At 37.1% G+C, this 16,177-nt stretch overlaps 1 protein-coding gene across 1 annotated transcript in view; it reads left to right on the top strand.

The window, feature by feature from the left end:
- Window positions 1-327: 327 nt before the first annotated feature.
- The window catches only part of rap1gap2a (RAP1 GTPase activating protein 2a), a 109,941-nt gene continuing 94,091 nt past the window's right edge, over window positions 328-16,177 (top strand). Inside the window, exon 1 of the mRNA XM_073818436.1 lies at window positions 328-390. Within this exon, the coding sequence (XP_073674537.1) occupies window positions 377-390 (14 nt within the window). The 5' untranslated portion in view covers window positions 328-376. The remainder of the gene's footprint in view (window positions 391-16,177) is intronic.

The following is a 16,177-nucleotide window of genomic DNA, read 5'->3' as shown; positions in this document are numbered from 1 at the left end:
CATGTGAGTCTGCCTGTGCCATAAATCTTCTGTAAGTATGGCTTTCGAGGCTCTATTCAATTTTACGTCTGATAAATTATCTGCACCCCCTCACAAGCGCATCACATATACAATGCCATAGCAACTACTACAACTACTACCTGCATTCTTACACACATATACACTCTCTCTCTCTCTCGCTTTCTCTCTCTCCTCACGATTCGCTCACATTCTCTCATCCTTTTCCCTCCCTCCACAGTTTTGTTCTCTCTCCCTCTCTCTCTCTCTCTCTCTCTCTCTCTCTCTCTATTTCCCTGAGCTATTCTCTCTCCTCACTCGTGTTGAACCAGTCGTTTCATGCAGCACTGCTGTGTTTACTCAGTCCTGAGAGCCTCTGATGGCAGATTCAAGGTAAGGTGGTGTTTTAATAGATATTCAAGTGCATGATTGATGGAGAGTAAAGCGTATTTCCTGGTGGACATTTGTCACACTAATGAACAGCAGTGTGTGGGTTTGAATGGGTCCTGACTAAACTGTTGCTTTGCATCTTAGGGTGTGTTTGTATCTGTTTTCTTACTTGCTGTTTTTGGGAGCCATACATCATGTCCGTGAGTTGCATCAGGCTCCCTAAACTAATTTAGAGTTTTAAACTCTAACATTTTCTCTGAAAAAGTCTTAAACCGCAACCATGTGATATTAAAAACATATTCAGGTATCTAAATTAACAGCTTGTTTTTTGCTTGTGTGTGTGTGTGGCGTTAGTGACTCATTCCCTTAGTGTATGCCATTGTTTGTGGCAGCCAGAAGGACATTTGCCTCAATTTTTAGAAAAAAAAATAAAGTATTTGGATGATGCACATGAGTCATTCTGCATGGGCTGTGCGGGATTTGGTAAACAGAGAGCGATCATAAATCATAAAGACACGCGTGTATTGATAAAATGAAAGGGACTCTGCATTAAAGATGTAAAACAGGGTTAGCATCATTCATACACAGCTTAAATATATACACAGTCACATTTCCTTGTGGTTGTAGCAGGAAACGAAATATGATCTAGGGTTTAACATGACAGAACATTCTGCTGAACAACTGCGGCTATTATTGCAACCTGTAGATTGAGTTCCTCCTAAGTGTAATTTTAGTTCGATTACTTGTATGCACGTACATTGGTGGTAAATGGACCGTATGTTCCTGTCTTCTCCAGTGCGAGAGTGTCAGGATGCACAGTTCAGCTTTACGCCATAATTACGTCTTTTGTGGCTCCTGCCATGCACATCAGCCTCTTCTTCTCTCTCTGTTGTTCTCCTTTTTGTCCTTATACTTCCGTTATTGGCGTATTCATCCAATCTTTTCTCCATCGCTCATTTTCTCACTTTCTCACTTTCTCACAAGTCTGTTTCGCTGTCTTCCCCCCCTGCGGTCTCTCATTAGTTTGCGGCGCACTCGCTCCACAGCTCATTTTCTCTGCTTCCTCCCCCTCCGTACCTCTGTTCTGTACCTGCCCTCTCTTGATTTGCTTAAGGGAATGAGTGATGAACAGAAATTTAAGTGGAGAATGAGTCACTGTGAAGGCAGGAGTGAAGGGTGATAATTCTCTTTCTCATATTATTTATTCTCATCTTGTCTCTTCTCTTCTTTTTTCGACTAGTCTCTTGTACTCTATCTAGTTTGTTTCTCTTTTTTTCATTTTTCTGTTGTCTTTCTGTTCCCAACATATCTCATCTCCTCTCTCCTCTCTCTTTCTTTTTTTGTTTTGTCTCATCTAGTCTCTTCTCTTCTAATCCAGTCTCTTTTCACCTCGACTCATCGCTTCTCATTTGTTGCTTGGCCTTTCTCATGTTTTGTTTTGTTTTGCATCTCACCTGGTCTTTTGTCTTGCCCCATCTCATCTTGTCTCGTTTTCTTTTTTTTCATTTTGTTTTGTTTTGTCTTGTCTCTTTTTCTCTTTTCTTATTCTGTGTTTTCTTATTCTCTTCTTGTTTCATCTCATCCCTTTCGTCTTTTTAGTTTGTTTTGTCTTGTTTCCATCTGGTCTCACCTCTTTTTCCCTCTCATTTTGTCTAATTTCTTTTTGTTTTATTTTGTTTCATCTTGTGCCATTTCTTCTTGAGTCATCACTTGTTTCATCTCATCCCTTCAATGTTTTTTGTTTGTTTTGTCTTGTTTCCATCTGGTCTCACCTCTTTTTGTCTCTCATTTTGTCTAATTTCTTTTTGTTTTGTTTTGTTTTGTTTCATCTTATGCCATTTCTTCTTGAGCCATCACTTGTTTCATCTCATCCCTTCAATCCTTTTGTTTGTTTTGTCTTGTTTCCATCTGGTCTCACCTCTTTTTGTCTCTCATTTTGTCTAATTTCTTTTTGTTTTGTTTTGTTTTGTTTCATCTTATGCCATTTCTTCTTGAGCCATCACTTGTTTCATCTCATCCCTTCAATCCTTTTGTTTGTTTTGTCTTGTTTCCATCTGGTCTCACCTCTTTTTGCCTCTCATTTTGTCTAATTTCTTTTTGTTTTGTTTTGTTTCATCTTATGCCATTTCTTCTTGAGTCATCACTTGTTTCATCTCATCCCTTCAATCATTTTGTTTGTTTTGTCTTGTTTCCATCTGGTCTCACCTCTTTTTGCCTCTCATTTTGTCTAATTTCTTTTTGCTTTGTTTTGTTTTGTTTCATTTTCTGCCATTTCTTCTTGAGCCATCACTTGTTTCATCTCATCCCTTCAATCCTTTTGTTTGTTTTGTCTTGTTTCCATCTGGTCTCACCTCTTTTTGCCTCTCATTTTGTCTAATTTCTTTTTGCTTTGTTTTGTTTTGTTTCATCTTATGCCATTTCTTCTTGAGCCATCACTTGTTTCATCTCATCCCTTCAATGTTTTTTGTTTGTTTTGTCTTGTTTCCATCTGGTCTCACCTCTTTTTGTCTCTCATTTTGTCTAATTTCTTTTTGTTTTGTTTTGTTTTGTTTTGTTTCATCTTATGCCATTTCTTCTTGAGCCATCACTTGTTTCATCTCATCCCTTCAATCATTTTGTTTGTTTTGTCTTGTTTCCATCTGGTCTCACCTCTTTTTGCCTCTCATTTTGTCTAATTTCTTTTTGCTTTGTTTTGTTTTGTTTCATTTTCTGCCATTTCTTCTTGAGCCATCACTTGTTTCATCTCATCCCTTCAATCCTTTTGTTTGTTTTGTCTTGTTTCCATCTGGTCTCACCTCTTTTTGCCTCTCATTTTGTCTAATTTCTTTTTGCTTTGTTTTGTTTTGTTTCATCTTATGCCATTTCTTCTTGAGCCATCACTTGTTTCATCTCATCCCTTCAATGTTTTTTGTTTGTTTTGTCTTGTTTCCATCTGGTCTCACCTCTTTTTGTCTCTCATTTTGTCTAATTTCTTTTTGTTTTGTTTTGTTTTGTTTCATCTTATGCCATTTCTTCTTGAGCCATCACTTGTTTCATCTCATCCCTTCAATCCTTTTGTTTGTTTTGTCTTGTTTCCATCTGGTCTCACCTCTTTTTGTCTCTCATTTTGTCTAATTTCTTTTTGTTTTGTTTTGTTTTGTTTCATCTTATGCCATTTCTTCTTGAGCCATCACTTGTTTCATCTCATCCCTTCAATCCTTTTGTTTGTTTTGTCTTGTTTCCATCTGGTCTCACCTCTTTTTGCCTCTCATTTTGTCTAATTTCTTTTTGTTTTGTTTTGTTTCATCTTATGCCATTTCTTCTTGAGTCATCACTTGTTTCATCTCATCCCTTCAATCATTTTGTTTGTTTTGTCTTGTTTCCATCTGGTCTCACCTCTTTTTGCCTCTCATTTTGTCTAATTTCTTTTTGCTTTGTTTTGTTTTGTTTCATTTTCTGCCATTTCTTCTTGAGCCATCACTTGTTTCATCTCATCCCTTCAATCCTTTTGTTTGTTTTGTCTTGTTTCCATCTGGTCTCACCTCTTTTTGCCTCTCATTTTGTCTAATTTCTTTTTGCTTTGTTTTGTTTTGTTTCATCTTATGCCATTTCTTCTTGAGCCATCACTTGTTTCATCTCATCCCTTCAATCATTTTGTTTGTTTTGTCTTGTTTCCATCTGGTCTCACCTCTTTTTGCCTCTCATTTTGTCTAATTTCTTTTTGCTTTGTTTTGTTTTGTTTCATTTTCTGCCATTTCTTCTTGAGCCATCACTTGTTTCATCTCATTCCTTCAATCCTTTTGTTTGTTTTGTCTTGTTTCCATCTGGTCTCACCTCTTTTTGCCTCTCATTTTGTCTAATTTCTTTTTGCTTTGTTTTGTTTTGTTTCATCTTATGCCATTTCTTCTTGAGCCATCACTTGTTTCATCTCATCCCTTCAATGTTTTTTGTTTGTTTTGTCTTGTTTCCATCTGGTCTCACCTCTTTTTGTCTCTCATTTTGTCTAATTTCTTTTTGTTTTGTTTTGTTTTGTTTCATCTTATGCCATTTCTTCTTGAGCCATCACTTGTTTCATCTCATCCCTTCAATCCTTTTGTTTGTTTTGTCTTGTTTCCATCTGGTCTCACCTCTTTTTGTCTCTCATTTTGTCTAATTTCTTTTTGTTTTGTTTTGTTTTGTTTCATCTTATGCCATTTCTTCTTGAGCCATCACTTGTTTCATCTCATCCCTTCAATCCTTTTGTTTGTTTTGTCTTGTTTCCATCTGGTCTCACCTCTTTTTGCCTCTCATTTTGTCTAATTTCTTTTTGTTTTGTTTTGTTTCATCTTATGCCATTTCTTCTTGAGTCATCACTTGTTTCATCTCATCCCTTCAATCATTTTGTTTGTTTTGTCTTGTTTCCATCTGGTCTCACCTCTTTTTGCCTCTCATTTTGTCTAATTTCTTTTTGCTTTGTTTTGTTTTGTTTCATTTTCTGCCATTTCTTCTTGAGCCATCACTTGTTTCATCTCATCCCTTCAATCCTTTTGTTTGTTTTGTCTTGTTTCCATCTGGTCTCACCTCTTTTTGCCTCTCATTTTGTCTAATTTCTTTTTGCTTTGTTTTGTTTTGTTTCATCTTATGCCATTTCTTCTTGAGCCATCACTTGTTTCATCTCATCCCTTCAATCCTTTTGTTTGTTTTGTCTTGTTTCCATCTGGTCTCACCTCTTTTTGCCTCTCATTTTGTCTAATTTCTTTTTGTTTTGTTTTGTTTCATCTTATGTCATTTCTTCTTGAGTCATCACTTGTTTCATCTCATCCCTTAAATCTTTTTTGTTTGTTTTGTCTTGTTTCCATCTGGTCTCTACTCCATTTCTTCTTCTTTACTCATCTTTTATTGTTCCATTTCACCCTTGCCATCTTTTTTGTTTGTTTTGTTGTTTTGTCTAGTTTTCATCTGGTCTAAAGTAGGGCTGCAACGATTAATCGAACGATGTTGTCGAATTCGATTTTGAGCGCGATTTGGCGTGGCTTGTCAGTGATTTACGGCGGGGTGTTTGAATTGCCGCTCCAGCTGAACGCACATGATGGGGATTTACTACTCAAAGTACCGGCTTCATTGACTAAACGCGCCTCACAACATCGTTCGATTAATCGTTGAAGCCCTAGTCTAAAGTCTTTTTTTGTCCAATTTCATTTAATTCTTTCTGTTTTGTTTCATGTTGGTCTCATTTGTGCTTGTATCATCTTATATTCATTTCTTCTTTACTCATCTCATCTTTCCTTTTGCCTGTCATTTCCTTTTATTTTGTTCTTGTTTTATTTAACCTGTTCATCTCCTTTTTCCTCTCATTTTGTCTGATTTGTTTTTGTTTCGTTCTGTCTTTGTCTCATTTCACATCATCTTACATCATTACTTTTTTGCTCATCTCATCTTTTTTTGTTTATTTTGTCTTGTTTTCATCTGGTCTCTACTCCTACTCCTATTTCTTTTCTTTTAAGCGCTACTTTTTGTCTTGTCCTATTTTCTTGTCTTTTCTCTATTTGTCCCATCTCTTGATCTTGGTCTCTTCTTGCCTAGTTTCTTCTTTCTTGTTTCATCTCTTCTTTCTGATCTTCTGTTTTTTTGCATCTCGTCTCTTCTCTACACTGTCATCTTATCACGTCTTACTGGTCTCATCTTTTTCTTTCTTTGTTACGTTTCATTTTGTCTCGGGTAAGTTTTTCAAGGAAAGCATAAAAAGAAAAGAGAAAGGAGCATCGGACAAGTCATCAAGATTGTCTAACAAAAACATGAGCGAGGCTCATAAACCACATACCATAGAGCTGTGCTATCCATCTTTCTCTGTAAGCTCAAAAAGATAAGGCACTGCATGAAGAGCTCGAAGCACTGCAGAAACTAGCATTTGTTTCTGTATGTGCGCGCACACATATGTGAATGTGTTTGATGTGCTGGTTGGGTGGGTGTAAACGGGTTGCAGGCTGTGAGTGGGTGTAGTAGCTGAGCTCTTTGTCATGGTTATCGAAATCCTCTCGCACACCACGGAGATGGGTGAGAGAGCGGCGTTCATCGCTAATGAAGTCCAAATGTGAGATGGCCTTGTGAGAGAGAGAAGTTAAGGATGAGGCTGAAGAGAGGACAACATATCAAAAACATAAAAAAGAGTAGACGGAGACCAGAATATTAAGTAGAAACACCCCCGAAGGTTTTACGGAGAGGTGATGGGAAGAAATAATGAGGTGGAATAAAAGCAAAGCAGAATCTGTTGTCCTGATTTCAGGTTTTGGTGGCTTGATTCCAGAGACAGATAAGGGGAAGCCCAGACAGTAGATCTAATGAGCCAGATCGTGTGAGCGCTGCCTGTGAGCGATACGACCCCCTCTCTACCCACTAATCTAATGAGAGAGCATGCCGTTCATTTAGCGGCAGCACTGGAAAACAGCCCCATCAGTCTTGGCTCAGGGCTGCTGGAGCCCACAAAACACTGTCTTCAGTCCATTAGGTAGAGCACAATCATGCCAAGCGCCTCGCTTAAACTGTTCAACACATCTGCAACGCGTGCCACACACCCTAGTGACTGCAGAATGCAGAACTCCAGAATGCAAATCTAGTGTGTTTTGGTGTAATGGTTAAAGATTTGGGCTGGATCACAGTCCTTGTTGCACCTGAAGCATTTTGATGTTTGCTTTAGAGGGAAAGAATGATGACTATAAAGATCCACACCAGCGGACTATAATATTGTTTATTATAGCACTGCAGTTATGCTGTCTGCTGCTTTAAATTGTGTTCATTAAAGGGCACCTATTTTCACCCTTTTTACATTGATTTTGGGTGTCCCCAGAATCTGTCTGTGAAGTTTCAGCTCAAAATACCCCACAGATTGTTTATTTATAACATCTGGAAAATGTCATTTTTGGGGCGTGTCTAAAAAAGAGCTGTTTTGGTGTGTATCACTTTAAATGAGCTGCATATCCCCACCACGTCTTCAGAAGAGGGTGTAGCATATACATTTCTGCTTTGCAGTGAGTCAGTAGAAGAAACATGACTGAGAGCAAGAGAACCAGTGTTCAGACGTACATATATGGAAAGCCAAACACACCAAAAGTGGGACGAAACAGAGCGATGTTACAGAGTTTGGCACTGATCAATTAAAATAATGATAATGTGCGTACACAAATACGGTAAAAACGTTAGCTAAGCATTATAACAACATTGTCACCTTGGAATTATAAGGTTCTATCTGCGTTCCGAGTGGTTTTGAGATATTGAGCTTCAAAGTTTTTGCATTCTATATAGCAAAAATTATATGGGGAACAAGTCTCTTTCCTACATGAGAATGACAGAGACCCTAAATGTATTCTAAATGTACAATATCAAGACCCTCTCAAATTTTTAAATGGGGATTTTGGGAACAGGTCAAATGCAGATAGAACCTTCTAATTCTAAAAAGTCGTTTTCTGCTTGGAATTATAAGGTTCTATCTCGCAAAACATTAATTAAAGCAACAATTTTCAAGAAATAAAAGTAGTTTACTTATAATTTGTTTTAAAACATAAATTACTGTTGTAACAATGTGTCAACATGTATGAGAAAGGTCAATTTAATGCTTTAATGCTTTCTTTATCACATTTATTTAATATTTTAAGACAAATCTTTTTTTCTTAAGTTAAAAAAGGCAATGCTGAATATTTTGTCCACAGCAGATGTTAATTTTATAATTATAGTGGGTAATTAAAGACTTTATTGCAGCAATAGTTTAAAAAAAAGCAGCTACTCTAATCCATCTGACCAGGACTTTATTCCACAAAAAGCCATATTCAACCATATTCGCAAAACTAACGTTTTCAACATCTTTAATAACAACAGTTTGATTGCTATTGACCACATTTACCATCAAACGACAGTGACACTTATATTTCATTATTATGCAATTGCTCTGCAGTAAAGCCATTCAAGCCAGTTGCAGATAATATTATTTGTTTTATGCCGGTAACGGTAATTGTGAGTAAGAAAGTTGATCCTGATTGGTCCTCTTGTTTGCATTCGAAGAGCTGATTGACTCACAGATAGAACCTTATAGAACCAAGTTATAGTTCGACTTTGTAGATAGAACCTTTTTCTTTTCTAAATAAAAAGTCCTAAAATGTACACAACTTAAAAAAAACCCATCACATAATGTAAATAATTTGTCACAGAATAAGAATATGTGAATAACTCAATTCTGACAAAAATGTCAGATAGAACCTTATAATTCCAAGGCGATGACATGGCATTCACCTGGAGCAACCTGGAGTGAAATGATTTGCACAGACATAAATGTATTTAGGTAGATTTTGGGGCGCATTACCTTCAAAAACAAAAGTAATCCACTGCATCCTCAGTGGCTCAGATGTAGGGAGAAAATTATGACTCTTATGTTCAGTCTTACAACCAAACACAGAACACCAGGATTGCTTACAAGACATTGTTGACGTTACAGCTGCTTGAGTGTGGAGAAAATGGAGGACAGTATACAACCAAACACAACTCGCTGAGGGCGGAAACTATGGTGCCGTGAGCGGGAACTAAACAATGTGATGTTACACTGCTTTGAGAATCAAAACTGCATGCCTAATGAGACTGGTTTGGTTCAATGGGGATTCAAAAATAAGGAGTGGGTGGATTTTTATCATTGTAGGCTGGTTGTGTTCACACACTGCCAACACACATTTATGTCAAAATACCATGTAAAAGTGGATTCTGCATAATAGGTGCCCTTTAATGTCAAGTGGATTCTAATTGCTGTCAATGTTTTTTTTTTTTTTTTTATCAGCTGGAAAAATGGCTCTGAAAGTGATTCTAATGATATCGTTCCTCTGTGCCTTCTTGTAGCTCAAACAATAGGGCGTGATACTACAAACACAAATGTCATGGGTTAGATTTCCAGGGAAATCATGAACTGAGGAAATGTGTACCTTAAATGAAATGTAAGTTGCTTGGATAATATTGTCTTCCAAATGCATAAATGTTAATTAGTATAGCTGTAGTGTGGATTCTCTGTTCTTTTCTCATAGAATTAAAATCATTATTAAAATGTCATAGTTATAATAATTATTGTTATAGTTAGCATCCTTAGTGTGAACAGGTTTTTAGTCCTGGTATCCCAGGAGGGATGCAAAATGTTTTCAGACTGAATGCAAAAGTGCTTCGGAACTTGACACTAGGTACATTTCCATTACAGATTTGTGCAAAACTTTTGCGATATTTTATAGATGTCGATAAAAAGCTGTGTTTCCATTAACCAATGTTATGCGACTAAAATGCTATTTTTTCCTTTCATGATAAGTCATGGAAATGGATGTTGGTAGGATAACATATATCTCACCCACCGCACTAATTGTAAATTTTAATAGTAGGAGACGTAGGCATCTATCTTTACAGAAGCAGCATGGAAAGCTGCTTTTGGGGTGCTTCTGAAACTGAAGCATTGACTAGAGTGGTCGCGATCAGATCAGCTCTGGTGGCCTTGTTGGAGCCGTAACATGGCACAGACTTGTGCAATGTAAATAAGGGGTTATCCGAGCTTAATCCGAGTGTACTCAATGCTTGTGTAAGCGGCCACATTTGATGTATTTTTTTGAGGTGATAGTACATTAAAAAATGATCATGTGACGTTTACATACGCAAGGTGATCTGTAAATGCGAAAAGCTTTTTCCATTGCAGTTTTGCAAAATATTACTTTTTCGAATTCCCTGAAAAACCACCTATCAACCATAAAATATTCTTCTGATATATGCATTTTTGCAAAATTTAATTGTTTCCATTAGACGTATTTTCAATTTGCAGTTTCAATTTGTGAAAATATTTGTTGTGAGAAGCAGGATGTTACACCAGTAAGATATCAGAGTGGGCGGAGCAACCGAGTGATAAATATTCTGACCCTCATTAGTTTTCAAGTGTGGCTGGCTAGGACAAAAAGTTATGGTAAAACATTCTTATCAACTTGTCATTTATAAAAGTAGTTATGGTTAAGGTTAATGTGGGACTGAGTGTAAGTGTTAGTTCACCCAAAAATTAAAATTAGCCCATTATTTGCTCACTCTCAAGGTATGCTAGGTGTATATGACTTCCTTCTTTCAGACGAATACAATCAGAGTTTTATTAAAAATTGTTGGCTCCTCCAATCTTTATAAAGGCAGGAGGTGGGTGTTTCTTTTCAACAGTCCAAAACAAGTCCAATAAAGTGCATCCAATCATAATAACAAGTGCCTCACACAACTCCGGGGCACTATGGATGGATGCACTTTATTTTACTTGATTTAGACTGTTGAAAAGAAACACCCACCTGCCATTATAAAGATTGGAGGAGCCAACAATTTTTAATAAAACTCTTGATTACATTTGTCTGAAAGAAGTAAGTCATTTACACCTAGGATGCCTTGAGAGTGAGTAAATAATAGGCTCATTTTCATTTTTGGGTTAACTAACCCTTTAAAGAATGTTGTTCCAGGAACAATGGAAGACAAACCTGATCAATAAGTTCAAGTTGTCATGCTTTATGTCCCATTCGAGTAGGACACTTTGTTCTGTCACTTTGTTCTGAAGTACAAAATGTACACACAAGTACAAAGTGTACACAAGTACACACACTGTCACTTTGTTCTGAAGTAACATTTAAATCAACAATAAAATGTATATATTAAGTTTAGGATTAGCAATTATGTTAGGCTTGACACTATTAACAATCACTGCCTCTAGTTTTAGGGGTAGGGTTGAGATTAAGGATAGTTTTAAGAGTTTGATTGGTTAATAATATGTTTAAAGTATGTTTATTATTTAAACTACTGTTCAAAGGTTTGGGGTCAGTTAGAATTTTTTAAAGAAATTCATTCTTCCAAACATGGTAGTAAAGACTTTTACATTGTTAGTATTGATCAAATTAAAGTATTGATCAAATAAATGCAGCCTTGGTAAGAGGCTACTTATGTCTTTGCCCTGTGGTAAAATTGAGCATCATTGTATTTTGCATGATTAGTAGTTTTACATTTACTCTTATTGGACTGAGTTAAGTTGCCGCAGGAAGTTCAAAGGACATTTGAAAATGAGATTCAGGAAACAAGTGGTTTCCAAATTAGATGAATGTGTAAGAGAGGGACCTTTTCACTTCCTGCCTCACACTTTTCACTGTTTTTACAAGGTATGATTAACCTTGAGTTAAGTTGCAGCACTGCGCTAAGCCTAATGCTGCCTTCCCTTTCTTTCCTTCCCTCTATCTCTCTCTAATTACTCATTCACAACATGTGCGCCTTCACTCTTCTTTATCTAAGAAATTTCTAAGAAATACTGCTGTGTCTCTAGAGAGGAAAAGGTAAAATGTTCAATGGAGTGGTCAGTGTTCAGTATATGGCTAGTCGATGCCGTACATTTACTGTAAAAAAAGATTTTTTGCAATTGTAAATAAAGATTTGTGTAGTAATATTGTGAAGGTTTATTTCAACAATTGATTTTAGCTTTTAGTGTCTCATTTGTGACCCTGGAGCACAAACCAGTCTTAGGTAGCACAGGTATATTTGTAGCTATATAGTCAAAAACATTTTATGGGTCAAAATGATAGATTTTTCTCTTAGCCAATTGTCAAAAATCTTTAGAACATTAAGTAAAAATCAAATTCCATGAAGATATTTTGTAAATTTCTTACCATTAATATATTAAAACCTAATTTTTGATTAGTAATATGCATTGCTAAGAACTAGGGCTGGGCGATATGGCCTGAAAATAAAATCCCAGATTTTTTCACAAAAAATCCGATTTACGATTTAAATCGTTTTTTCCCCCCTACTACTTTTAGCATGTAAAGAAACCCCAGCTTTTCCACAATATATATGGGCACCATATATTTTGCAATATACATTGCAACTGCATCAGTGATCGCTTTCCACCAGGCCCCATTCTTATCATACCAGACACAGTAAATGTTTGTAAGACAAATAAATATGATATGGGAGGAAAATATATATTTCCATGCTTTTCTCTTGCACTTATATCGTATACAAAAATATACAATTTTGAACACAGAAATATTAAATGATTTAAATAACTGAAACGATCTGCCAGCAGGTGGTGGTAAGACACTGATTTAATTACTGAATCATATCATTCATTTGATTCGTTCGAACGGATGGTTCATTCAGGAATAAAGCAAGTGACTCTTAATGAATGGGAAATTGAATCATTTCACTAGATTCGTTTAAAAACGCACGTTCATTCATAAACGAAACACCGCTGTGTTTGAGTGGAGATGCGCAGCGGCTCAGCTGTGACTTGTTTCAGACCACTTTTGACGACGAAATAGAGCAAAATCAAGCAATAGTGTTATAGTCAGACAATGTAAGTCACTTAATAATAACTTTTTGTTTATATAACTGTTATAATAAATCAATATCTCGTTTACAAACTCCCTTAAAAATGACTAAAAGCTGTCACTCATCTTAGTTCGCAATATCACAAAGCTCTATTATAATAAACAAAGCTACTGCCCATTCAGTCTCTTATTTACTCTCTCTACACTTGAGATACATTAGTCAACGTGCAAAACACATAGAAACCTTTGAAGCTCCACTCAGCGCAAATACAAATATGCTGGTCGGGTCAGTCGCACATGATGCTCCTAAATATTTTTTCATAGTCGTACGCAGTAGTTTTTTTTTTGCCCTTGAACTGCTGGTCGCACTGGTGCGACCTAAGATTCTTTTCAGTCGCACCATTGACAAATTAGGTCGGACTCTACAGCCCTGATATGCAAATAATTCGCCATTGTCTTCAATCATCTCTCTACTCTGTTTATGTGGTAAGTGAAATTGTATGTACTGTAATGTAACAGGCTAACTTGCTAGCAAGCAGCTAATCATGTCCCCTTAGTGACTCGCGTTATTTTACCAGAAGGCGTTATTTGTTTTCCTTTCTGAATACAGCGGTTAATTAGGCGCACCATTAATTATTAATTATTTCCATTGCAATTACAATGTATCTAACATTTTTATTTAAAAAAATCGCGATACCTCGATTTGATAAAAAATTAAATCGTCTTAAAACACAAATTCGAATTAATCGACAAAATCGAAAGAATCGCCCAGCCCTACTAAGAACTTCATTTGGACAACTTTAAAGGCGATTTTCTCAGTATTTTGATTTTTTTTCACCCTCAGATTTCAGATTTTCAAATAGTAGCATCTCAGCCAAATATCGTCATATCCTAACAACCATACATCAATGGAAAGCTCATTAATTCAGTTTTCAGATGATGTACAAATCTCAATTTCCAAAAATTGACCCTAGGGTCACATTTAGACAGAATAATACAGAATTTTAATATCTAAATGGCTGAACGTAATTTAAAGATCAAACCATGTTTTTCACTGAATTTGTTTTGAATCAATTTCATTTACTTTCATGCACAATCTCTGTTACATAAATGTGTCAATAACAAGAGACAGTCAAGGATTCAGTATATCAGGCATCAGACTATTTCAACCCATGCTGAGTCATCGCTTTATGAGCTTCTGACTTCACACCATGGGGAATGGCCTTGAATTTGTCGACTGTTGACAGCCAGCATTCTGTCTGCCATGACGCTACAGCTGTTCGCCAGGGTCTGATGCACTTAGATAGATCACGTCTGTCATATTTGTGTGTGAGTGCGGCTGCCTGTATGTGTGAGCATGTGTGAACAAATCCTTTTTTAATCAATGCCTGGGACCCGCCATGAAACCTCTCACCCTTTCCATTCGTTTCGAATCACAAAGCCGGTGAGGAAAGTTCAAGTGATACTTGTCTGATTACCACATATATTGATGTTCCGCCATGGCCGGCATTAATCATTATTGAAGCGGATGTTAATGCAAGGGTGCGGGAGAGAAGTGCATGGCCACAGCGATCATGATTTGTCCTCTCTTTATTTTAAAAAGCTCTCCAGCTGTCTAGGGAATGAGGAAATGAAAATGAATGATTTCAAGCTGTTACATCTATTTTCATTAGCAAAATGCACCGCTACAATAGGCTACCTGAACAAAATGTGTTGTGCTCTATAAACAACACAGATGAATAGAGAGAGAGAGATAGGATTTAGGTTTAGCATCATGCGACAGTGTAACGATTTGATCAGTTACCCGGAGGCGCAGCCATATTGGCGACACTCAGATGTAAACAACAGCATGGATTGCACTGTTAATGTACAACTGAATACGTTGTTCTGCTAATTTATGCTGAAAAAACGTGTGGAAGCTGCTAAATCATATAGAGAATGACTTCATTGGCAAGACGGCCGCGAGCGGAAACCCAAACAGTGAAAGTGAGTTGTTCAAAACCTTCTTTTTAGTAAACTCTGTGTACACAAACAATGTTCTCAATGCTGGAGTTCATGTGTAGAGACCCAGGCGATACTTCGAGCAAAGTTTCATGGTGTGTCGAGCCTTCTTAGTGTTGTAAAAATATCGATTTTGATGCGCTCAAAGTTATGCCCTTAGTACTCCCATTCACCGGCCATTGACCACAAAATGAAATCACGGTCAATCTCAAACATGGCTCGTTTGTCGTAATTATGCTTTTAGATATAAGTTTGTCTCGTTTACAGTAAAAAAAAAACAGCCCAGGTTGCATTTTGGCAATAGTTATCCTTTAAAGTACTGTTAATACGTGACACGCTGTTTTGTTAATAAGCGCTATCTGCTGTCAAAAAGTGAATTTGCGTCTTATTCAGCCCGTTTGCTGTTTATGTTTGGTGCAGATATGGTCAAGCCTGAAATTATTCATACCACCGGGCAAATTCTGACTTAAAGTTACTTTTATTCAACCATGCAGCAAGTTTCTTTTGACCGGAAATGACACAGGCTTCTCCCAAAAGATAATAAGATAATGTATAAGAGGCATCATTGTGGAAAAAAATATTTCTTAGCTTTTATTTACATTTGAACAAAAGGTAGCACGTCCAAAATTATTCATACCCTTTGCAAACTGTCACAGTCTATAGGAAAATCAAAAGTTCTATACCATTCCAAATAGTCCAAGCTGTTCTAAATCATCCTAATTACCCTGTTTCACTGGGAACAGCTGTTTTAATCAACTCAACAGGTGAAAAACAGAAGCTCTCTGCTGTTGGTTTGTGGACAGTCATGGCTAAGACAAAGGAGCTCACTGAGGACCTGCAGCTGTGCATTGTGGCTGCTCACAAGTCAGGAATAGGCTATAAGACCATATCTAAATGTTTTGAAGCTCCAGTGGCTACAGTGCAAAGTATTATTAACAAAATACAAGACGTTCCGCACTCTGAAACATCTGTGGTCGTGGTCGGAAGCCAAAAGTGACACCTGTGCTGGCCAGGAGGATATTGAGAGAGGTAAAAAAGAATCCAAGGATCACCACCAAGGCCATCCTGATGAATCTGGGCCCTGCTGATGGCAACATCTCAAGGCAGACAGTCCAACGGACACTGCACACCGCTGGGTTCCATGGAAGCAGACCAAGGAGGACACCACTTCTCCAGATAAGGCACACAAAAGCCCGCTTGGCCTTTGCAAATGCTCATCTGGACAAAGAAGAAGACTTCTGGTCTTCTGTTTTATAGTCAGATGAAACAAAAATTTAATTGTTTGGCCACAATAATGTAGCCTTCATTTGGCGTAAAAGAACACCATCCCCACTGTCAAACATGGTGGTGGGAACCTAATGTTTTGGGGGTGTTTTTCAGCCGGAGGACCAGGGAACCTAATCACAGTAAACGGCACCATGAAAAAGGAGCAATACATCAAATTTCTCAACAACAACATCAGGCAGTCTGGGCACCAGTGGACATTT

Source organism: Garra rufa, chromosome 14 (assembly GCF_049309525.1).
Source record: "Garra rufa chromosome 14, GarRuf1.0, whole genome shotgun sequence".
In the NCBI taxonomy this organism is placed as follows: domain Eukaryota; kingdom Metazoa; phylum Chordata; class Actinopteri; order Cypriniformes; family Cyprinidae; genus Garra; species Garra rufa.
This window is presented reverse-complemented; position numbering and strand designations above follow the sequence as displayed.